Raw genomic sequence first — 25,619 nt, 5'->3', positions numbered from 1 at the left:
TAATATTGACAAGGATCGATGATGATTATAATAAGGAAAGCTTTTTCGTGAGACCGGACTCACCGTGAGTCCAATATATCACACATTAATAATTTAATATCTGACATCAATAATCTAATTTTAGATATTTCACATTAGATTGTCAATGTCAAATATATTGAACTCACCGTGAGTCCGACTTACCCAATTTTTTTTCGTAATAATAATAATAATAAATGTATACTGTTGTATTATGTATGGATGTTAGTCTTAACTCTAACCGAGTAACCCCTCAAGTAACCTGGCCCCTGACCGAGTAACCCCGGCCCTCGAGTAAACCCTGACTGAGTAACCTTCAAGTAACCCATGACAGAGTAACCTGTAACCGAACCCCTCGAGTAACCCCTGACCGAACCCTTTGTGTAATAATCTCCGAACGAGTAACTCGAATTTGTGTTCTTTGTATGTATGTATGTAAATACATTCATTCCACTGTTAATATCGTTAATTATATCTCAAAAATTAAAAATTATAAAAACTTTATATATTTTAATTTGTAACATAGTCTTGAGATAAATCTATCAAGGTTTCACAAAAGCTAGTCAAAACAGAATTTGTTAATAGCGTCAAATAAATTAAAAGTCAAATTATGTCAACTTAAAAAAAACCAATCATGAAACGTTGAATGACTCTTTTCAATTTTATTAAAGATTCCTGTAAAAAAAAATCATTAGAGAATTATTGATCAATATTTAGGCATTTATTTATTTATTATTTTTTTTAAACCATCAAAATTTAGTCTTTAAAAAAAGGTGCCTCAAATAATTTGAAATCAAAAGAGAACTTCTTATTTATTTTTCTTTTTAGATGGGATGGAAAGAGAACTTATTTATTTTTCTTAACCTTATCTATTTTTCATGGACAAATGTAATCATGTAATCATTTTTTTTTTAAATGTAGAATAAGTTATCCTCTTTTTTTTTAACAAATCCTATTAGATCTTAATTGCATATATTTGTATAAAATTCGCACAATTCTTTGTAAGATAACTTGTACGTAAAACATGAATAAGGGTCTGTTCACTTCAGCTTAATTTCAGTTCAGTTCACTTCAGCTTTTAATTTCCTACTCTCATAAAATATTCATTTCAGCTCTATTCAGTTCACTTCAGCTCCAATCAGTTCAGTTCAACTCCAATCATTTCAGTTTTATTCAGCTCGGTTGTGTAAATGTGAACACACCCTTAATCTTTATAGCTCATTTATATTACATAATGAGCAAAATTGCCAATAATCAACTTCTTCTTTCTCCGTTTTCCAGTAACAATGTTTACTCATCATATTGTGCAATCTTTTAAAAAATATTTGCTTGATCAATGAGACTGTAGCCGCTAAGGAAAAAGCTTAGGGCCAAGAAGTACGGTAGCAAAAGCTTAGAACACACAAAATAAAAATGTCTAAATTTTTCATAATGAAGTTAAGGTAACCATTACTCATCACTTGATTCACTTCAACAGCTTGAGTAAAATTGATAATTTAACATAATATGAATACCATCCCTTTCGAATAATTTTTTTTGGTTTTTACTGCAAATTAAAGTATTAATTCTTGAAGTAAGTAGTAAGGAATGAAACATGTTGTTGCTCTCAAGTCTCTAGTTACCTTGCTTTTTTGCACAAAATGGTTTTATAAAAGATAAATAAAGCAATAAAGGTGGTCAAGAATAATTTTATTTCAGCACGAAGAAAACGGGGAATATTTTATTTTTTATTTTACAAGGTAAAGGAAAGTGCAACTAGGAGACTAGAATTCGTATAGGTAGACCAAATTAATGGAGGACGTTAAGGAGTTGATTCGAAATTTCACCTATGTTGATTCGCGCCATATTTATAGAGAGGGTAATAGAGTGCCAGACTATGTTTTTTTTTTGGGCCATTTTATACAAGCTCAGCAAGATATTGATTTGTTTATAGATAGTAATTTTTTTTTTTTTTTTTTATTTAGTCTGCTAAGTTAGGGTATAGTTTTGAGAGAAAATTATCCTAACTTCTTGTTTACTTTTCCTTTTAAAAAAAAAACTAGACCGTACCGTTCTGCGAAGGATTCATATGATTAGTTGCATTATTAATTCACAGTGTAATATACTAATTAACCAGGCCCATGTATATTATCTAGGCCTAGCTTAGTCTTCCACCCGTTTTAGGCCCACATGAGCCCATTGGCCCGTCCTTGCCTTTTGTATTTATATTTCTCTATTTGTAAACATTTTACTCTCTGTGTGCCATAATACATGACCTAGTCAACATTGCATACATGTCAATACACTAGTTTAACTAAAACATGTCAATTCATTTCAGCTCAGCTCCAATCAGTTCAGTTCAGTTCAACTAAGTTCAATAAACATGAACAGACCCAAAACGAGGTTATCTTAACGTATGTGAGGATACTTTAATAGTAAAATGAGGTTACAATCATAAATATATGAAGCTATCTTATCATTACTAAAAACAAATTAAAATAACAGGGTTCTCCAGCCAATGAACAAATGGATTTTTTTTATTTAGTTAGTTGACATTACTCGTTTACAAATATCAAATTTGCGTTACTTTACAAAATGAGGTTATTCTTATAAAAAATTGAGGTCATTACTTAGATTCTCTTGTAAATCAACATGGCCACATCATTTGTGTGGCCACACCGCCATGCACAAAACTTACTAATTCTATTAAATAGTGGGGTGAGTGTAACAAAAGAAAAAAGATAAAAATCAAAGAGATTGGGTAATGGTTTGGAGAAAAGGGGGTTAAGCTAAGCTAATAAAAGTAAAGCAATGTGTCAAAAATTGGATTAAACAAATTATTAAAACTATTGAGCTTAACCAATTACTCAGTAAAAAATAGCTTTAGGAGTTCATATCCACAAAGCACCCAAACATTTACGCCAAAAACATAATATAAAACACTAAATCTTTCACTTTGCACCACTTATATTATACTATATACTACAACAGTTCTTAGCAACTACAGTACTACGTAGTAAACACCTGAGGTGGTGGCTTTGGCTGGGAAGAAGATGACGCAAAACACATGGGAAAAGTTGGAAGTCCCGACGTTGATGCTTGTAAGTTTGGTTATCCAGGCATTACTTGCATTTCTTGCACCCCTAAGAAAAAGCTGCGCAAACGGACTTCTATTGAAGTTCCTTTGGCTGCTTTATTTGTGTGCTGATTCGGTCGCGCTCTTAGTCATTGGACTCATCAGTCGTAGCCACCAAAGTGATGATAAATATGATTCGAGAGCAGACATCCTAGCATTTTGGGCACCCTTTCTTCTGCTGCATCTCGGCGGCCCAGACACAATCACTGCTCTGGCTCTCGAAGACAACGAGCTGTGGCATCGCCACGCACTTCAGCTGGTCTCCCAAACGGCGGTCACCATTTATGTCTTTGTCTTGTCTATGGTCAGAGGTAGACATAATCGTCTTTGGCTTCCTATGGCCTTGATGTTTATCGACGGGTTTATTAAGTATGCGGAGCGAACATGTGCTTTGTATCTCGCCAGCAAGGAAGGTATTAGAGCCAATCTTGGGGAAGAACCAATTACTTCCATCAATAAAGGGCTGATGAGTATTACTCTGCGGAAACTTCTTATATTCCGTCTAGATTTGAAGTTAGCTATGTTTGTAGCGACCACGGTGATGATTCGAATCACAATGAGGCCACTACTGATGAAGAGGTGATGATTCGAATCACAATGAGGCCACTACTGATGAAGAGATTCTCCATCGTGCCTCGGATCACAATGAGGCCACTGCTGATGAAGAGATTGTCAATCATGTCTCGGATCACAATGAAATAAATACGGAAGAGATTGTCAATTGTGCCAACATCAATTGTGGTGATTCGGTTCACAATGAGGCCAATACGGAAGATAGTGTCAATCGTGCCAATATCAATCGTGATGATTCGGTTCACAATGAGGCCAATTTAGATCGCGATTAGCCCAATGATGCTGTGGAAATTGTCAATTATTATGCCTATAAACTTTATGATAATTTTAAAGGCATGCTAGCAGATGATGTCTTGAACCTAAAGGATGATGAAAAGCTTGTTGAGCAACTCTTTGTCAAGCAATATATCCTTTTAAGTATCAAGATCATAGCAGCTGAGCTCAATTTGATTTATGATATCTTGCATACAAAGGTGTATTTAATTAACAAGAAACGAGGTTTGTTGCGCCTTGTTTGCTTCTTCTCATTAATTGCGGCATCCTTATTGTTCTTCTTGGCTATCCATCACAGTAATAAATATTACAAGCGCGTTGATGTTGGAGTGTCCATTAACTTACTCGGGGGTGCCATATTTCTCGACATAGTCTCCCTTCTTAGGTTCATACATTCCGATTGGTTCATCATCAAGGTGACAAATCTTATGCCGGCCAATCCATCAATACGAGTTAACCGACTGCTCAGAAAATGTTTGCTAGTTTTGCTGAATTGGTCAACTCGGTGCAGAGACTGCGATGCTAAAAGGTGGTGTCGATCCACAGATCCACATCAAACTACAACTTGTTGAGCTGCAGCTTCAGGTGGAAAGCCCTTGATATATTCCTCGATTTGATTTATATAAAGCAGATCAAAGATTGCTTGATTGACTGGCTATACGTGAAAAGAAGTCCAATTAAGCTTTCTTATCTCGAGTTCATCTTCACAGAGCTACAACAGAAGGCCAAACTAGTCAGAGGAGATATAAAGGGTATGGAAGAAGTATGTTCAGCTAGAGGTAATTTGGTATTTGAAGAGGAATACTGCCTCGTTTCCGAGTACTTGCGTCCTTGGACTACAGATGTTGAAGATTATAGCGAAAGCGTGCTAACTTGGCACCTCGCTACTGATATCTGCTACTGGATAGAGTCTGACCCGTGCGAGCCACGTTGTAAACTTAGTAAGCAACTCTCTGACTACATGGTTTACATTTTATTAAGACGCCAGGATTTGGTGCCACAGCTAGTGAGTAAGTCTGATGTTCAGTATAAAAGCACGGTAAAGGATGTAACCAGTGCATTTGATAAAGCAAGTAAATTAAAAACTAGAGATCAAATGCTACATTTTTGTAATTATGTGCTTCATGAAAAATTAGACGATAGAATTGCAGCTCAAGTATCCAAGTCCAACGACAGCCAATCTGTATTCGATGAAGCGTGTTGCTTAGCTAAGCAGTTGATGATGTTTGGAGACAACAAATGGGAGATAATAAGCAAAGTTTGGGTAGAAATGATGTGCTACGCTGCCATACGATCCTCGCCCAGGTACAACTTTGCCAGTTTGAGCAAAGGCGGAGAGCTTATAACATTGGTGTGGCTCTTCATGAGTCATCTTGGTTTTCGCCTCCCACTCCCTGAGAAAAAAGGTTTACGCTCTGCTAAACTTATCATCGACAAGTGAGATTTGTACTTTTGCATTTGCATGCATGTTTGTTTAATTTTTAGTGGGTTTATTGCTTGATAATCTATTTCCCTATCTAGAGGCATTGCTAAATAAATTTTACTAATACATAGGATTTATATACAACACAATTATATAAGTCCTCAATTATTATAGGTTAATGATTTCGATTGTACTGTATTGCAGTATATATTATTCATACTTGTTTGTTATAATAATGCGAATGAGATGTCAACAATTTGTAACATTGTATTGGGAAATTCCTTGTTTCTTATATTGAGAAACGAAATTTGTTTCTAATAAAGGCATTTTCGTGAATAAATTAACAACTTTTTTTTTATTATTGTGGGCTTTACAATTGAATAAAGTTGTTGATAATTTATAGAGGTGTCAATCGGTTTTTCGGTTCGGTTTTCGGTTCGGTTTATCAGATTTCGGTTTGTAACGGGTCGGTTTATAACGGGTTTAAGTAATTAACGGGTCGGTTCAGTTCAGTTTTAAATAAAATCGGGTCAGTTCGGTTTGGGTTTTTTTAACTACGGTTTCTACTCGGGTTCGGTTCTAATCAGATCGGTCTGTAATCGATTCGGGTCATAATTGGTTCGGGTTGAATTCAACAGTTTGAAAATGGATTTTTTCGGTTTTAAGCGGGTTTCGAGTCAAAACAGATCGGATCCTAATCGGGTCGGGTTGTAATCGGTTCAGGTTATAATCGGTTCGGGTTTAATTTGGTCAGTTTGAAAACGGGGTTTTCCAATTTAGAACGGTTTTCGAGTCAAAACAGATCGGGTCCTAATCGGGTCGGGTTATAATCGGGTCGGGTTATAATCGGTTCCGGTTGAACTCAGTCGATTTAAAACGAGTTTTGGTTCAAAACGAATTGGGTTAAATCCTAACTCACAAAGTCACAATTAATTAATAAGGGTCATAAAACAAGTTGGATTGATTGAATAGTGAGTTAAACAAATCAAGTGAGTTAGGATATAATTGAGCAGGTTATGAAGAATTGGATAAAATCCTAACTCACAAAGTCACAATTAATTAATAAGGGTCACAAAACAAGCTGGGTTGATTGAATAGTGAGTTAAACAAATCAAGTGAGTTAGGATATGATTGAGCAGGTTATAAAGAATTGGGTTTATTAGGTCATATAGTACATATAACAAGTTATTACTCATACATGTATACTAATACACGAATTCAAATCAAATGACTTAGGTTACGACTCATACACGAATTCAAATCAGATCAAATTAAAATCGAGTTATGAGTTAAACAAGTTAGGTTGAATAGGTAACGAAAATTTGAACAAGTTGAAATTTGGTTTCAGTCATAAATATGCTCGGTTAATTAATATGAGTTAAAAATAAGTTGGGTTAATTGAATAATAAGTTGAAATGAGTCAATTGACTCAAGTCATAATCAAGTCTGGTACGGTCATATAGATAATGGATTTATCGGGTCATAAATATTGAAATGTACGAGTACTAAATATGTCAAAATTGAATAAAGGTTTAAAGACAACATTGATTGAGTAATGAATTAAAACGAATTGAGTTGTAAACTTGTAATTGGTCAGGTTATAAACACGTTATATATTTATAGTAATCATTATAATTTATACTTTAATTTTATTAGTTATAGATTTGAATTTATATTTTGTTTTAACTAGCAAGTTAGTAAGTTACTAATAACAGTAAGCTAGTAATAGTTAGTAAGTTAGTTTGTTTGTTATAATCTCTTTAATAGTATTAAATTGAGTTATAATTTATTAATTCTCATTGGCCACTCGATAAAAACACGGATTAGAATCCATACCCCTCATCAAAACACCCTCACAACCGCTGATTAAACTCATCCTTAATCCAATGGCCTTATTCATCTTCCCAATAATGAAACCTAATACGTAGTAAAAAAAAATCCCCTAAAAAAAAACCTAATCAAAATCAGCAAACTTCAACTCTGCTTCAATTTTTTTCATTCAAACCCTATAATCACGGTTATCCTCTTCAACTCTCCTTCAATTATAACTTTAATAGCACGGTTCATCACCAATTCACCACCCAATCAGGCGATCAGCAAGAACTCACAAGGAACGCGCCTCCGCTACCCACCAATACGCAGGTAATAATTGAACTTTGAAAACCCTTTTTCTTGTCTATTCTTTGTGTTGCTAAATTTTGCTTGAATCTATAAAAACCCAGAAGTGAATTCTTGAATATGATGCAATTTTATGTAATTCCCACAAAATTTGGTAGTGAAAGTAAATTTTGGGTCTTTGAGACATAATGTCGAACAGGTGGTGTGCATATTGTATTAAATTAGATGTATACATGAATTCTTAGGTTTTAATTTGTGACAGCTTTAAGTGATAAATTAATTACATGTTTATAGCTTTAAGTGATAAATTTGGGTTGCTCAAAATAGATTAGTCATTGTGAATAAGGAGCCCATTGCCGGAGAAGTGGTGCGGCATGCTCTCAAAACAGAGGGGTGGCAGCGTGTGTAGTTGTGTACAAGAGAGTGGTAGGTTGAGAGGGGGAGGGTGTTTGCTGGGATGTTGGGTGATGTGAAACAGAGAGCATTTGATTTTTATAGCTAGAAAGAGAATAGGTAGAAAAATAATATGTTGCATCATCTAGAAGTAATACAAAGGTGGGTTGTGGGTATGTAAAGTATGTCCAAGGAGAAATTAAAAATGATGAGGCTAACAAAAATCTGGAAGACCTTGATACAATTGACAGAATGATTGCAGTTGGTGAATCTGAGTACAATAAGTGGCGACACCCTGATCCTTATATCGTTCCATGGGCTCCTGGCGGTTCAAAGTTCTGCAGAAACCCAGAACCACCTAAAGGGATTGAGATTATTTACAACTATGGCCAAGAAGAGGCCGAGCTAAAGTAGCTGCATATTCTTGATGCAGTAAGATGAGATTATTCTACCTGTGGTGGGAAGATAATGATGAAGAGTCATCTCCTGTTTGCATTTAATTACGCTTCAAACATTTTGAGATCTTCAGTTTCCCGTTTTGAAATTTACTTAGGTTCTTGCACTTCATGTAAACTGTTTGAAAGATTTGTGCACATGAATTATTAATCTTCTAAAGATGTTAATAATTTACCATCATGAATAAATTTTCTTCTTTTGTTAAAAAAAAAAAAAAAAATGATGTGATAAACTGATAAAAGTGATGATACAAAGTTTTCAATGAATTGAAATAATTAAGATATAATGAGTGGGTGGAAACATGGAGCCATTTTGTGGAAACTCTTCATCTTTGTTGTATATTACGTACTATTTATTTATTTTACATGATGATTCACAATCATGCGGATAATATGGTTTTATAGCAGACCATTAATACTTTCGGCCATATGATTTGGCTTTTGGCTCCTTAAAACTTTATTACTTCAAACAGTGTGTTATAATCATCTATATATTTACCATATGCTAGTTGATTGATTATACATGATGTATTAGTTGATTGATTTTGCGAATATTATCATCTATATATCTACTTATTTTTTTTTGTGGAAATTTAATCTTCAATGTAAATTTTATAACACCTGAAATACTTTGGAGAAATGAAATTTTGACGATTAAATAACTAATTTTATGTCCTTTTTCTGGTTTTAAAGTGATGGATGGTCAAAATGAATTTGATGATGAAAGAGACTCATATTTTGAAACAATGGAGTCTCTAAATCAAACAGTAGAGAACCAATGCGCTACTGTCACTCCCCCAAGTTTACAAGTTGCTAAAGGTAGAGGCCAAGTGTCTAAAGGTGGACGAAGAGCAGATATTTGGAAACATTTTGTTATGAGTGAAATTCTTGATGGTAAAATACCTAAACCAGGTCAAAAACTAACTACCACTTATGCTACGTGTAACTATTGTGGAGCACTTATCAAAGCAGAATCTGGCATGGGTACTTCAACATGTAGACATCATTTTAAGATATGTCCTCATGCACCTAAAGAGGAAATAGATTCTGCTGATCAATCTTCTTTTGATCAAAAAATTTGGTTGAGTAAGTGGGCTAAAGCTGTTATTTGTCATTCATATCCTTTGCGAATGGTTGAGCATAAATATTTCAGGGAAGCAATTTCTTACTTGAATAAGAATGTAAAACATGTTTGTAGGAACACTGTTCTTAAGTATTGTATTGTTGAGCATGACCAATTCAAAGCTTTGTTGTATGATACGTTGGGTAAAATTAGTAGTAAGGTTAGTTTTACTTGTGATTTGTGGACTGCCTGTACTAATCGCGGCTACCTTACTTTGACGGCTCATTATGTGGATAATGATTGGGGTCTCAAGTCTCAAATACTGAATTTCAGGTATTGTCAACCTCCCCATTCTGGTTTAGAGGTGGAAAGATTTGTTTTTAATTTGATCAAAGAATGGAACCTTCAAAATAAAGTTTTCAGTATGACCGTTGATAATGCCCGTTCTATGGATGTGATGGTTGGCTTTCTGAGGAAAGATGTCATGAATTGTTCTCCTCTTCCTTGTGGAGGCAAATTTTTCCATGTTCGCTGTTGTGCTCATGTCTTGAATCTAATTGTCAGAAAAGGTTTAGAGTTTGTTGATGAAAGTGTTGATAAGTTGCGTGAAGTGGTGAAATATATTGATGGCTCTGATTCTAGGCTCACTCAATTTGAGCTAGCTGTTTCTGAGGTTGAGTGTGTGTTTAATGGTAAATTGCGCCTTGATGTTGTCACTCGTTGGAATGCCACATACTTGATGCTTCAAAAAGCTTTACAAGCTAAGCTTGCAATCAAAAAAATATATCAGTAGGTTTTTGGGGGTTGATTATAAACTCACAGATGATGAGTGGGAGACTATTCAAAATGTTTGCGACTTTCTCTTGCCATTTTATAACATTACCACTTTGTTTTCTGGTTCTCAATATCCTACTTCTAATTTGTATTTTGAGAATGTGCTTCTTATTGAGTATTATATCACCGAAGCTCATAAAGACCCTAAGCTTGCGCCTATGGCATCAATGATGTTGGAGAAGTTTGAGAATTATTGGGAGGATTATTCTTTAATTCTTTCAATTGCTGCTGTTCTTGACCCTCGTTATAAGATTCAACGTGTGAGGCAATTATACAACTTGTTATACGTTGGAGAGGCTGTTGACGCAAAGGTAAAAAGGGTAATGGATTCTCTTATTGAATTGTATTCTTTCTATTCTGCTCAACAACCTACTTCTAGTTCAAGGGAAAAATCCAGTACACCATTTAATGAATTTAATAATGGTGATGATGACGGCGGTAGGTTTCTTGCATTGTCAGCCGCATATAAGGTGAATATTTGTTTTAATTAGTTTATTAATGATTTTGCATGTCTTATCTTGTATTAATTGATTAAAATATTTTTTATCATTATTTTAGAAGTGTGGTGCTATCGATGATGATGATGATTCAATGGGGAGCCTAACTATTGATCTTGATGCTTATTTGGCCCTACCTCGGAAAAAAGTAGCAAAGGGAGAAAATTTTGATATTCTTCAGTTTTGGAAAGGACAAGTTGAGTTGTATCCTACATTATCTCGTGTTGCTAGAGATGTTTTGGCCATTCCTATAACATCTGTTGCTTCTGAATCTTCATTTAGCATGGGAGGTCGTGTTTTGACGAAGTATAAGAGTGCTCTTCTTCCCAAAAATGTAGAGATGTTGGTAACCACTCAAAATTGGTTTCTTGGTTATGATACCGATATTGATGAAGATGTTCTTGAAATTGGTAAAGAAGTGTCAACTGAAACTGAAAGTGCAGCATCAAATTAGTATTTTGTTGTCTCTTCCACTTGGTGCCACTAACTTGCTGGTTATGCTCTTGTTTCTTTTTTTTTTTTTTTTTTCTTTTTTTTTTTTGGCTTTTGCTCTATTTTTTTTTGCCATGGAATATTTATGATTTCTTATGTTAGTTATAGTTATGATTTCTTATTCACATTTTATTTTAGTTACTCCGTCTTTAATTTTAGGGGAAGAGATGTTTGCTTTGTTTTACACCGTGTTTTTTACTCTTTAAATTACTTCTTCCTAGGAAAGAGTTAGAGTTGCAATTGAGCAAGGCACGTACTTATATATCTGTTGATCTTGATGTGCAGCTGATTTTTTGGTTGAGGTTCCTGATGCATCTGTTTCTGCTGCTATTTTTGATTGCTGCTACTCCACTGCCTTGTGGATGTTCCTCTAGTGATTGAGTGTGGTTGCTGCTGCTGCTCGACTGCATTGTGGATAATTTTTGTTTTATATAATTTCTGCTTAGTTTTCTAAAGTAAATTTGCTAAGTGGTTGGTGTTTTTGTTTACTGATTTGTGGATCTTACTACTACCTAATAAACAGGTTACTATTGTCACAGGACTTCGTATAAATTTTATGGTTGATACACTCTTGTTTTGAGAAAAACTGATACTTGGGGACCTTGTGTTTTTGATCAGTCACCAAAAATGAGAAAGAATTGCTTTATTTATCTACAATGAAAGTCTTAGAACTCTTTAAACTGAAGCTAATGAGAGCCATTCATTTGTGATTTAGCCTTCATCAGCCATTAGGCATTAGATTATTCAGTTACCAACTTACCATACATTGACAAAATTAATTTTTCATAGGTGATTTTATTAATATGTTACTAGTTTTGTTTCACCTCAAGATACTTTAGTTACACTTTACTTAGTCTCTCAATTTACTTTAGTTAGTCTCTCAATTAACTTTTTACTCTTACCAAGTTAATAAATTATGAAATAGTCATGTTGTCTTTTGTTTACCAAAGTATCATGATTTGAGTGTTTTTTTTTTTTTTTTAATTTTTTATTATAATAAATATAATCTAAAGTTAGCTATAATTTTCAGATTTTTTTTAATACAATATATATTATCCAATAAGCCATTACTCATAAAAGGAATTATATAGGGTTAACGATTTGGTCATAATAGGTTATGGACTTATGGGTTATAAATTGATCAATCATAATCGGTCACAGGTTGTAAACAGTTCGGTCATAACCGGTTACAAGTTGTAAACGGTTCGGTCGCAATCGGTTACAGGTTGTCAACGGTTCAGTCATAACTGGTTATGGGTTATAAACGGTTCGGGTTAATTCAGGTTTTTGTCGGGTTTTAACAGTTTCGGTTTACACTAGGTCGGGTTACCATCGGGTTCGGCATTACTCGGTTCGGGTTGTTCTCGGTTTCGGGTTGCATCGGTTTGCTTGAAAAACGGGTACGGTTTCTTAACAATTTTCAAACATTTGGATCGATTCAGTTTCAGGTTTTATTAAATCGGGTCGGTTCAGTTTACGGTTATAGCATAACGGGTTGTTAACGGTTCGGTTCCTTTTCGGAACAGTTCGGAACAGTTCGGAGTCACCAGTTCGGGTCGGTTTTTGACAGCTCTAATAATTTATTTACAAAAATGTCGTGTGAAATACAAATTGGGGGCATCCCCATGCAAATGAGCAGTAATAGTACTGTTACGAGTTACTGCTTCCTTTAATAAAAAGAAGCCTCTATCTTTATATCTTAGCATTGTCAAATTTTAAATCAAAACCGTTTACCTGTCTGAAGCCGAGCAATACAAATGAGAACGGAACTGATTAAAAACAGATTACTTGAAACAGAAAATCAATCTAAAACATATTTTAGTTAATCCGAAACTGAACCGATCCGAATAATGTTGAACCGTATAAGAACCATACATGTTCTAAACCAAATTGAAATAGAACCAAACCGAAAAAGAACCGAACGGTTTCTAACTTGAATTCGTTTGAGTTAGGTTAAAAACCTTTTACATCGAATCGTTAAAAAACCAAATTGTTTACAAACCGAATTGCTTATCAATCGAAGCATTTACAAATCAACCGAAGCGTTTATAATAAATCGAACAGCTTATAAACCAAACTATTTTACAAACTGCTTACTTTTATAAATAGGTAGTCTCAGTAGAATTTATTTTAACATCTTAATTTAAACATATGAACTATAAAAGGAAGATTAAAATCACGTTCAAAGGAATTTTAAATGAAATTTAACCATCCACACTAATTTACTATGAAGTACATTATTACACTATTACAAAATTTGGAAAAAAGACCACTAATTAAAGACCCGTCATCTCAACAACAGGTTTGTTTGATGTAGGATATCTAATATAAGTAATAACGAATCTTTTATATGCACTAGATGATACAGGAAGGATTATAAAAATAACAAAACTAAATTACATTGTATTAAGTTTTGGCGGGAAAAGTTGTTATTACCCTTTTTTGTCTTTTTGCAGTTTGTTACGGGGAATCTTTGAGGAGCTTAGCTGGTTATTTAATGTTGTAATTAAGGCCTCACATGCTAAGAATGATTACAACAAACTTCTCTCTCTCTTTCTCTCTCTCTAAAATCCTTCTTCTACCTTCTTCTTCTTCCCTCTTATTCTGTAATTTCTGTGCTCATTGTAATATCTCTGCAAATTGGAAGCTAATACTAGCGTAATCCAATCTGATAAGGCGTTGAACCTTATCAGTGGTATCAGAGCTGGCGCTGCTATCTCTCTCTGCATTCTGGCACCTACACTCTCAACGCGGGTGACCAGGATGGAAGCTCTATTGAACGCTTTGGAGAAACGCCTTGAGACCCAATCTCTGGCTACCGATCAGAAGCTGGAGGATCTTTCTCAGGATTCAAATCGAAAGTTCGAGGATATTTTGCACATAATACAGTCTCTGAAAGATCAAATAACTGACTCCAAATCACCTAGATCTGAGGATCGCTTTTATCAACCAGATTGGGGTATACTCCTAAGCTTGACTTTCCTAAATTTGATGGGTCAAATCCTAGAATCTGGATTAAAAAATGCTGTAAATATTTTACCTTATGCAAAATTCTTGATGATCAAAAAGTTGATTTAGCATCTCTTAACATGGTTGATAAGGCAGAAAATTGGGTGACTAGTTATATGTCGTCCAGAGTCAATGTTGATTGGAATGATTTTGTGCTTGATGTCAATAGTCGTTTTAAGGATGAGATTGGGGTTAATATTGTAGAAGAATTTAATAAGTTACAACAATCTGGTAGTATTGAATCATATGTGGATGATTTTGAAAATTTAAGAGTCATTATGTTACAGAACAGTTATGTTCTCCCTGAGAAGTACCTTCTGGAAAGTTTTATTGGGGGATTGAAACCCGGTATTAGACCCTTTGTAAAAGCTTTTAAGCCTCAATCCATTGCTTCTGCAATTGAGTATGCTAGATTGCAAACTGAATCCATCTATCTCAATTCTCCAAGGTATTCTAAGCCTACCCAGATTTTCACACCAAAGAATTCTCAATCAACTTTTTCTTCCAATTTTTCTAAACCACCTCTTTTGCCTACACCACCAAATAAATCCTTACCACCACCTAAACCAAACACAAAACCTTTTCAAAAACCCAGGTATGTGCCAGCTGAGGTGAGAGCAGAGAAAATTGCCAAAGGTCTTTGTTACTACTGTGATGCACCATATGATAGAAATCATGTGTGCCAATTTAAAGAACCTCAACTCTTTACTGTGGAGATTCCAGGCTCAGCTGAGTTAGATGAAGCTGAAGGGGTGGATATGGATCTGTATGAGAATTACTTTAATTCTGACCTACGCATTTCCTTAAGTGCCCTGACTGGTAGTCAGAATTTTCATACAATGAGAGTTAAGGCCTTGGTGAAGAGTAAGCCTTTGCAAACATTGATTGACTCAGGCAGCACTTACAACTTCTTGGATAGCCATATGGATGTCACTTTGGGTTGTAAGGTGGAACCAATTACTGGCCTGTCTGTTACCGTTGCTGATGGGAATAATTTGATATGTAACTCTGTCTGCAGAAACTTTTCTTGGTCTCTTGGGGGTCATGACTTTGTTGCTGATGTCATGCTAGTTGCTTTAGGGAGTTGTAACATGGTTCTGGGTGTTCAATGGCTAAGTACGCTTGGTTCTATTTCTTGGAATTTTAAGCAATTGACAATGAAGTTCTATTGCAATAATGACTTAGTTGAGCTGAAGGGTGTACCCACTACTAAAATAAAAGTGAGTGAGAATACTCATTCTCCTAAGTTGTTTCAGCAGGCTGCTCAATTCTACTTAATGCAAGTTAGTAACCTTGCTCATTTTGCATCACCTGGTCTATTCCAACTCTCTGGTGACTCTGAGGAACCTGAGTAGTTACAGCAGTTAAAGACTCAGTTTGCTAGCATTTTTGAGGAACCTAACACCTTACCACCTAGTAGGGGTGTGTTTGATCACAAGATCCCTTTGGAACCTGGGAGCAGGGCAGTCAATATCAGACCATATAGGTATCTTCTCAGACAGAAAGATATCATTGAGCAGTTGGTGAATGAGATGCTTGACAGGGGTATTATTCAGAACAGTTCTAGCCCTTTTGCTTCCCTAATGATGTTAGTAGGAAAAAAAGATGAAACATGGAGGTTGTGTGTTGATTATAGAGAACTAAATAAGAAAACTATAAAGAATAAGTTCCCAATTCCTGTTTTGGAAGAGCTTATTGATGAACTGGCAAGTGTTGTTGTTTTCAGCAAATTAGATCTCAGAGCTGGCTACCACCAGTTCAGAATTCATCCCAATGATGTGTTCAAAACTGCTTTTAAAACTCATGAGGGCCACTATGAGTTTTTGGTCATGCCTTTTGGCTTGACAAATGCTCCTTCCTCTTTTCAAGGCTGGATGAACTCAGTTTTTAAGCCAGTTTTGAGACAGTGTTTGCTTGTATTTTTTGATGACATTCTGGTTTATACTAAGAGCTTGGAAGACCATTGGCAACACCTTAATATTGTCTTCTCTTTGATGCAACAACACTCATTGTATGCCAAAGTGAGTAAATGCTCTTTTGTTACTTCTAGAGTGGAGTATTTGGGTCATTTCATATCTGCAAAAGGACTTGAAACTGACCCAGCAAAAGTTGATGCAGTTAACTCTTGGCCTATCCCTGCTACTGTGAAGGAATTGAGGGGTTTTCTAAGATTGGCTGGGTATTACAGGAAGTTTATCAAAGGTTATGTTACTCTCAGCAAACCTTTAACTGATTTGTTAAAAAAGGGGCATTTGAGTGGACTGATGATGCTCAAGCATCTTTCTCTTCTCTCAAGATAGTTCTGACTTGTGCACCAGTTTTAGCTGTTGCTGATTTCAATAAGCAGTTTGTCATTGAGACAGATGCTTCAAAAACAGGCATTGGTGTTGTTTTAATGCAGGACAGCCATCCCCTGGCATTTATTAGTAAGTCCTTGGGTCCTAAGTGGCAGAGGTTATCTGTTTATGAAAAAGAACTGTTGGCCATGGTTTTTGCAGTTCAAAAATGGGAGCAATATTTGACTGTTCTCATTTTTTGGTCAAAACTGATCAAAAACGCTTGAAATGGTTGTTGGAACAAAAGATATCCACCCCATTTCAACAGTTTTGGCTGTCAAAACTGATGGGGTTTTATTATGAGATACAATATAGAGCTGGGAAGGATAATCTTGCTGCTGATGCCTTATCTAGGGTACAGGGTTCTGACTTGTTGTTAATGGCTATCTCAGTTGTGGACTCTGATTTGGCTACCTTGATACAAGCTAGCTATGCTCTTGATGACAATACAAAGTCTCTTTTTCAATATTTAAGTGAAGGTTCTGTTCCTATTCCAGGGTTTTGTTTGTAGGATGGATTAATTAAGAGACATGGTAAGATTGTGGTTGGTGCTGATGAAAATCTCAGAAAGAAACTGCTTCATTGGCAACATGCTTCCCTTGAAGCTGGTCATTCTGGCAGGGATCAAACTTTGAAAAGAATGCAAGGCATTTTTTATTGGAAAGGGATGGCTAAAGATGTGAGTCAATTTGTGAGAAGATGTGTTACATGTCAAGCTTCAAAATATGATACCTCTGCTAAACCTGGGAAGCTGCAGCCTCTTCCTATTCCTGAACTAGTATGGACTGACATCTCCATGGATTTCATAACAGGGTTGCCCTTATCTATGGGTATGTCTGTAATTTTTGTGGTGGTGGAAGACTGAGCAAGTATGCCCATTTTATATCTCTTAAGCATCCTTTCTCTGCTGTGGAGGTTGCTCAAGCCTACCTTGACTATGTATTTAAGCTCCATGGTTGGCCTAGGAGTATAGTGAGTGATAGAGACCCTATTTTTCTGAGTCACTTCTGGAAAGGGTTGTTTACTCTTTGTGGAGCTGAGTTTTTGTTGTCCTCAGCTTACCACCCTGAAACAGATGGACAAACTGAGGTTGTTAATAGGTGTCTTGAAGCTTATCTCAGATGTGTCACTAGTGAAAGACCTAAGGAATGGTGTAAGTATTTGCCAGTTGCTGAGTGGTGGTACAACACCCATTTTCACAGTTCTGCTAAGCTCACCCCATATGAAATTGTGTATAATCAACCCCCTCCTATACATTTTCCTTATTTACCTGGAGAATCAAGCAATGAGTTAGTAAACAGATGCATGATGAGAAGAGAAGAAATGATTTCTGTTCTGAGGCAGAATTTACTGAAGGCACAGAACAGAATGAAAGTTCAGGCTGATTTAAAAAGATCTGAGAGAAGTTTTTCTGTGGGTGCTTGGGTGTGGTTGAAGTTACAGGGGTATAAGCAACAGTCAATTCAGTATAGAAGCAGTCAGAAACTTGCTGCTAGATTCTATGGGCCATTTCAGGTCATTGCTCTAATTGGCAAGGTTGCTTATAAATTGCAGTTGTCTTCTCATGCTAAGATCCATAATTTCTTTCATGTCTCTCAGTTAAAAGCTTTTCATGGCCCTTTGCCTGTTGTTGCCTTGGTTCCAGAATGGAATGACTCTTCCAATTCTAAGATTCAGCAGCCTGCAGCTATTTTGGCTACTAGAATGGTTCAAGTTGCAGGACAATCTCAGGAACAGCTATTGGTTCATTAGGTTGGTTTCCCTGCTCATGAAGCTACTTGGGTACCTAAGCTCGATTTCACAGCTCAGTTCCCTGGGTTTCTACCTTAGACTTGAGGTCAAGTCTTTTCGATGGGGGAGGGTATGATACAGGAAGGATTATAAAAATATCAAAACTAAATTACTTTGTATTAAGTTTTGGCGGGAAAAGTTGTTATTACCCTTTTTTGTCTTTTTGCAGTTTGTTACGGGGAATCTTTGAGGAGCTTAGCTGGTTATTTAATGTTGTAATTAAGGCCTCACATGCTAAGAATGATTACAACAAACTTCTCTCTCTCTTTCTCTCTCTCTAAAATCCTTCTTCTACCTTCTTCTTCTTCCCTCTTATGCTGTAATTTCTGTGCTCATTGTAGTATCTCTGCAAATTGGAAGCTAATACTAGCGTAATCCAATCAGATAAGGCATTGAACCTTATCACTAGACCCCACCTCTTTGGTTAGAGAATAAAAGTATAAGAGATAACAGGCCTGTTAAAAAACATCACGGGTCTTCAATGTGTAGTAGGGTCCACTGCTCAGATGAGAATAAAAAAGTGGGAAAGATAACAGACCCTTTAATAGACTCAACGGGTCTCTTAAGTTCAACTTTACATCTTTATTTACTGACCCCTTTAATTCGGACTTCGTTTCCTCCCCTCATACCCTACAAATCTTCTCCCTTCAAAACTTTGTTATCTTTTCCACCTCTCTCTCTCTAACTCATTTATTGACGCTAGATCTTAATTCCCAACTCACCTAAAAAAATTTCAAACTTCTTCATCATCATCGCCATTTCCGCCATAAAATCCAGGTATTTCTTCTTCAATTTTACAAATGTTAATTTATTTTTAATTTTCTTTATCTATTTGTAATTTTTAACTCAAATTAATAATCTTTTCTCTTGCTGAACTCAATTTTTGCAGTTTACAGTAAATTTTTGTATTGGACCTTTAGATCTGAAGAGCAATTTGGTTAGATGATGTCTGGTTACCTTAAGTTATTCGTATTTTTTTCATTAATAATTGATTAATTTGTTTGAAATATAGATCTATAAAATATGGTGGTGATAAATCGATTATCTAGATTTAATTAGCTTTAAAAATAAACGCTTTTAATTTATATCATTGTGGGCTTGTGGCAGCAGATAGATCTATAAAACACATCAAAGGTTTTGGTGAGACCGATTTTCTTTCGAATAATATGAAATTCGCCACAACAACAAAGATGATGAAACTAGTGGGTCACATCTACGTTTGACGACGATGATGGCATGAGTTCCTTTGGTTTGAGGTGCATTATTTCTCATCTTTTGTTATTTAATAGGTTTTTCAATCTAATTTCATCTCTTAATATTTTGTTCTTTTTACTTAGTATGTTATCAAAATTTTTATGAGTATTATCAATATTATGATGATTCATTATTTTGTTTTTGTTTTATCAGATTTGCTTGATTTCATCACACAAAATTCTCATGAGATAGAAATGGAGCACTCAAGTTTGTGGATTTATACGGACTTCATTGTAAATTTTAGTAAATTCAAATAGTTCTTTTATCAGGATTTTATGGTGTTCGATTTTATTGTATCTAATCAATTTTGATTTTCTTAGTGCTATTTCTTATAGTCTAGAATTCTAATTTACGATTTAAATTTCCGCCAATTTGTATAAAAAAAATGAAAATGAAAATAATTCAAATACAACCACATCAAATTTATTATTATTAATTTTTTTAATATAATAGAGAGCAAAGAGACCTGTCATTTGACATGATAGGTCTGTTTGATACAACTAAATAGACCCCATATCTCAAATAACGGGTCTCTTTTTCTTCTAAATTGTCAATTTCATAATTGACATAACAAACCTACTATTAGTAACAACGACACTCTTCGTCCTTATATACAGACCCCCTTGTGTGAGGCGGTCTGTTTATCAAACAGACCTCTGAGCCAGAGACCCGTCCACTTGTGGTCTCTAAGGCATATTTGGACGGGTCTCTTCGCCAATTTTTGTAGTAGTGTTACTTAAGTATTGTTTAACTCCCCTAGATTGAACCATCCAATTAAATGAGAACCTTATCGATTAAAAAACCTATTATTTCAAACCCTAAATTGTATATTTAGTAAATAAAAAAAACGAACTGATCCGAATAATGTTAAACCATATGAGAATTGAACCCGATAAACATCAAACCGAAAAAGAACCGAACCATTGTTAACCCGAAACTATTTGAATTGGGTTAAAAACCGTTGAAACCGAACCATTTACAAATTGCAACTCGCTTGCACTGAACTGTTTTCTACCTGAATCATTACAAGCCGCACCGAATTCAAACCGCACAAAAATAAACGAAACAAAACCAATTCAATAATAATTTGAACCGAATGGAAAACCACCCTAGGTCACATGAACCGATTTCAAACTAAACGGTCGTTTTAACAACGCTACCTGCAAGAATAACATGGTTATCTTTTAGCCATGGGTATACCGCCACCGAAGCTTGATCATTCTCACTGAAGCTAAGGAAAAGCTTAAAGCTTGGAAAACACAAAAAATTGCGCAAGTAATCTTTAATTATTCCCAACTTCCTTTATGCTACATTTAAATTTTATTCTTGACAACCTTTATCTTCTTTTGTAAAGATAACTTGGAGAGGTTATTACTTCTTTCATTCAATTCATTGCTTACCACGTACTTTAGGATCAATACTTTAATATACAGTAGAAAATATTAGGAAAATTGTTCATCAAGTTGAACAGTTGGTTATGAAAAATACTTGTGTGGACCTGAAGTCTATACGCACGCAATTGTTGTTACATTGAACATAGTGATCCTAATTTTAATATAGGAACATGTTATATGACATATTAACTTTTATTAAAACTTGTGTGACCTTAAATTTTATTGAATATAGTGATCCTAAATTTAACATAGTGATTTTAAATTTTACACAGTAACCTTTATTATTCGTATTGACCAGACAAACTATGTTAAACTTCGAAACAATATGAAATGGGCCTGGGCAACCCGAATAAGGAGGAGGGGAGTTAGGTCCACAAACAAGGCTTTGGAGCTTCCATACTAAAACCAATTGGCAATAGTAGGAGTTACTCCTCTACCTTATAAAGTGGAACCACCTCTCCTCTTTCTCCAATGTGGGACACTCACAAGTGATACACATTGGGTTCCAACACTCCCCCTCACTTGTGAGTGTCCTTAGAATTAGAGCACACCATAAGGTACAATATAAATCCTCTTTGGGAATGAACATCCAATAGAGGCCCCTTAACCAGTGGCTTGACAAATACCCAATTATAAACGGCCCAACAAACCTAGGCTCTGATACCATGTTAAAGGACCAACTCAACCAAAAGTTAAGCTGATGGTTGAAACCCAGGAATATGTTTTATACTCTATCAAACTAGTATATAAAAAATTTCATTAAAAAAATAAAATTTAACCTCTTATAGCTTTTATAATGCCACAATGACTTTTATTTTAACATAATAACTTTGAATTTAATATTGTGACCTTTTTGCATTAATAATTCAACCATATATAGTGTTTCTAATAATAGTAATCCACAACAAAATTGCGTGAACCATGTTCATTTAGCTTTTTTTGATTTAGGTCTATGTTCATTTAGGCTTAAAACGACCTGTTCACATTAATTATTGTTAACCACTAATAATATTACAAATCGAAACTATGGTCGTATAATTTATAAGAAATTGCGCAAGTAATCTTAATTATTCTCTGCTTACTTTATGCTAAATTTAAATTTTATACTCATTAACTTTACCCACTTACATAATATTTTAGGAAAAATAAACTTTAATAATAATCTCAACTATGGGAGATTTACTTCTAATCATCGCAACAAAGAGTTCTTATCTAATTATCCCAAGTATACTATATATTTGCCGCCTCCAATAGTCTCAACCGGTCAACACATAGTCAACCACCTGTTATAATAGATTACCATGACACGTGTCAACACGTGATTGGTCCAAATTAAAAAATAAATAATTAAAAACATAAAAGCTGAAATAAAAAACTCTCCCCCCTTGCCGACAGGAACCTCATTACCAGCCCCTCCCCTTCCCTTAAACCACCTTCCCCAATCCCAACAACACCACCCGCGCTCCACAACAAGTGCCACAACAACACCGAAACCACCATAATCACCGCATGCCCAGCAGTAGTTGACCTCACGCCCAACCACCAAACTGCCGTCGTTGCTCGCCAATAACCAATCCAACCACTAAATCAACTCCACCGTCACAGCCACACCAAAACTGTACAAAAATTGCAGCCCAATAATTTTGGCGACAACCAATTACCACCAATCGCAACCACAATTCGCATAGCAGCCCCAATCTTGACCTAATCTCGTTGAGGGCTCGACGAGGGTGCGTAAGCATCAACAACAACTCGCAAGAATAGAGAAAATCGCGATCACGGGTAGTGAGAGGGAAGATTGAGAGGTCTACTCGCATTGATTGTTGCTGTTGCGGTGTTTCTTGGATCCATGCGGTTAGCGATGGGTGGTTTAGTGGGTCGAGGGTTAGTTAGATTGGGTGGTAGAAGGCCGGCCGGCCGATTTCGGACTTTTGGTGACTAAGTGGGGTGGGGTTGGCCAGACGATTTCCGGCGTGTTTAGGGTTGGGGTTGGGGTTGGGGTTGGGGTTTGGCGGTGGGGGAAGATGGTTGGAATTTTTTATTTTTTTATTTTGTTTTTATGTTTTATTTTATAACAAATCACGTGTTGTCACGTGGTCATTAAACCCAAAAAAAAAAAAAAAAATTCTTGCGGCAGGTTACTGGTCATCGGAACCATTGGAGGCAAACTCATAGCATAGATAGGATTTTTTGATAATAAAATTTAGCTGGGATTATTAAAATTAAATAGACAATCGTGGGGATTATTAAAGTTTAATTTTTCTATATTTTATTATTTTTCATTATTCCTCCTACAACTCTGCGTATAAAGAAATGTACTCCCTCCGTCCCATAATTACAGGCAAATAACTCTAAAAAGTACGCTTTTTAAGGAGGATGGAAAAAGTAGAGGAATATTGTATGAAAAAAATAAAAAGTGAAAAATGTTGTATGGGATAATAAAAAGTAGAGAATATTGTATGGAAAAGTTAAAAAGTAAGTAATGATTTTTTGGGTATGTGTGTATTTTGTATGAAAAATAGAAAAAGTAAGTAATGATTTTTTAGGTATGTGTGTAATTTGTATGAAAAAGCTAAAAAGTAAGTAATGATTAGAGGTTATTTTTAGTAATAGGAGGAACATTTTGGGACATCCAAAATAGTATATTTATCTGTAATTATGGGACGGAGGGAGTAGCAAATAATAAAATATGAAGAGAGTATTCAGGAGTAATTTTACTATAACGTACACGAATATAGAATGAGGGAATAAACAGATGAAAATAATATACAGTATATAATACTGAGTACAAATTAGTAATTATTGTAATAAAGTATATAAAATATAAGAAAAAACCTTATTTAGCAACTGATTGTAATACACGCATGAAAGCAAGTGAGAAATTACTTGTCATCGATAAGCGAAAACAAGCCTTAAGATAGTATGGAATGAAAAGGAGTAACACTGTATTAGTTAGTACCTTGATTACCAAGATGACTCCGACTGAACCCAATCACCATTTCGGTCGCATGGGAAGAAGATAAGGTTGGGACATTCAACTATCTGAAGGTAACTCAAGTTTGGAAACGAAAGCTGAAAATCATGCCAATTCATATGAAGAAGAGGCAAATACCGAAGACGCAATATCTTAACATGAGGGAAGCAATAATGATTGGGGTACAGCTTCGTTTGAAGAGTACCTCCTCTGATGTAGAGCTTTTCAAGGTTACGATAACAGCTTCTCTTACTAATTAGGCTTAGTAGTTGTGAAGCTGTGGAGTCAGGAGCGGCCTGAAGTGAAAATACAAGTCAACTGAATATGTTTAAGAAAGCAAAATGATTAAAGAGAGAAAACCAAAGAAAGCTGATTGTTCATGCCACTCAAAAACAAAATACAAGGCTTTAAATAAGAAATGAAAGTAACAAACTGCAAACTAAACTCCTACAAATTAGTGACTTGTACTTCCACTAATCGGCTATAATAACTTACCACTAAATCACTAACAACAACTACATTATTTTAATCAAGATCCTAAGCCTACCAACTTTCCTAATAAATAGGAACTGATTTTGACCATTACTCAACACTCCCCCTTGAGTCAAAATCACATACACCCAACATTGATCTGAAAAAAAATGCTTGGCAGGGGAAAGAGATTTCGTAAATATATCTGCAACTTGCTCATTTGTGCCACAAAAAGTCAACTTGATCTTTCCATCATTTACTAGCTGCTGAATGAAGTGGTGATGAGTATCCATGTGCTTGGTCCTACCATGAAAGCAAGGATTTTTAGTCAATGTTATTGCTGACTTGTTGTCACAGTATACCTCTGTTGCTTCATTTTGCTCAAAACTGAAGTCTGCAAGAATTTTTTTGAGCCAAATAGCTTGCCTTGTTGCTACAGATGCTGCTATATACTCTGCTTCACAGGTTGAGAGAGCTACAGTTTCCTGCTTCTTAGAACTCCAAGTCACCATTGCTGAACCAAAACTAAAACAGTTGCCAGAAGTGCTTTTTCGATCATCCAAACTTCCTGCCCAATCGCTGTCAGTGTACCCGATCAGCTTGCAACTTGACACCTTCGAATACCAAAGACCAAATCTAACTGTTCCAGCTACATAGCGTAGTATTCTCTTGGCTGCACCAAGATGTTGCCTTGTTGGGCTATGCATATACCTCGACACGACACTCACAGCAAAAGAGATGTCGGGTCGAGTGTGTGTTAAGTAATTTAGACCCCCAACTAGGCTCCTGAAATAAGTCGGGTCTGCATTCTCAGTTCCATCTTCACGCTGCAGCTTTTCATTTGTATTCATAGGAGTTGCTGCTTCCTCACAACAACCCATATTGAATTTTTTTAACAAGTCAGTAGCATACTTTTCTTGGCTGACAAATATACCTTCCTCACTCTGCTTGACTTCAAGACCCAAAAATTATCGAAGAAGACCTAAATCAGTCATTTCAAAGTTGGTCATCATGCTTGACTTGAACTCAGCAACTAATGACTCACATGAACCCATGTAAATCATATCATCAACATATAAGCATACAACCAGAAATTCTCCATTGCTTTGCCTCTTCAAGTAAAGAGTAGGTTCATT

The 25,619-nt window shown here is 35.5% G+C and overlaps 1 protein-coding gene and 2 long non-coding RNA genes across 4 annotated transcripts; all 3 read left to right on the top strand.

Annotated features, from left to right (window-relative positions):
- The first annotated feature begins 4,041 nt into the window (after nt 1–4,041).
- On the top strand, nt 4,042–5,420 carry LOC145585952 (uncharacterized). The gene is made up of 3 exons (XM_081642644.1): nt 4,042–4,204; nt 4,491–4,564; nt 4,611–5,420. Exons 1-3 carry the CDS (start codon nt 4,042–4,044, stop codon nt 5,418–5,420), a joined length of 1,047 nt encoding a protein of 348 aa, XP_081498770.1.
- Nucleotides 5,421–7,369: 1,949 nt separating this feature from the next.
- Nucleotides 7,370–9,626, top strand: LOC145584609 (uncharacterized). Its single transcript, XR_014100382.1, has 2 exons — nt 7,370–7,544; nt 9,062–9,626. It is a non-coding gene; the product is annotated as an uncharacterized LOC145584609 (long non-coding RNA).
- A 9,377-nt stretch (nt 9,627–19,003) lies between these two features.
- Nucleotides 19,004–20,006, top strand: LOC145584608 (uncharacterized). 2 transcript variants are annotated; one of them, XR_014100381.1, is made up of 4 exons: nt 19,004–19,167; nt 19,280–19,327; nt 19,498–19,646; nt 19,798–20,006. It is a non-coding gene; the product is annotated as an uncharacterized LOC145584608 (long non-coding RNA). The 2 variants fall into 2 exon arrangements; XR_014100380.1 differs by having other exon boundaries at nt 19,280–19,646.
- The last annotated feature ends 5,613 nt before the right edge of the window (nt 20,007–25,619 follow it).

The sequence above is a fragment of the Chenopodium album genome, chromosome 16 (assembly GCF_948465745.1).
Source record: "Chenopodium album chromosome 16, dcCheAlbu1.1, whole genome shotgun sequence".
Classification (NCBI taxonomy): Eukaryota; Viridiplantae; Streptophyta; class Magnoliopsida; order Caryophyllales; family Amaranthaceae; genus Chenopodium; species Chenopodium album.
Note: the sequence above shows the minus strand (reverse complement) of the source record. Positions and strands in the feature narration are given on the sequence as shown.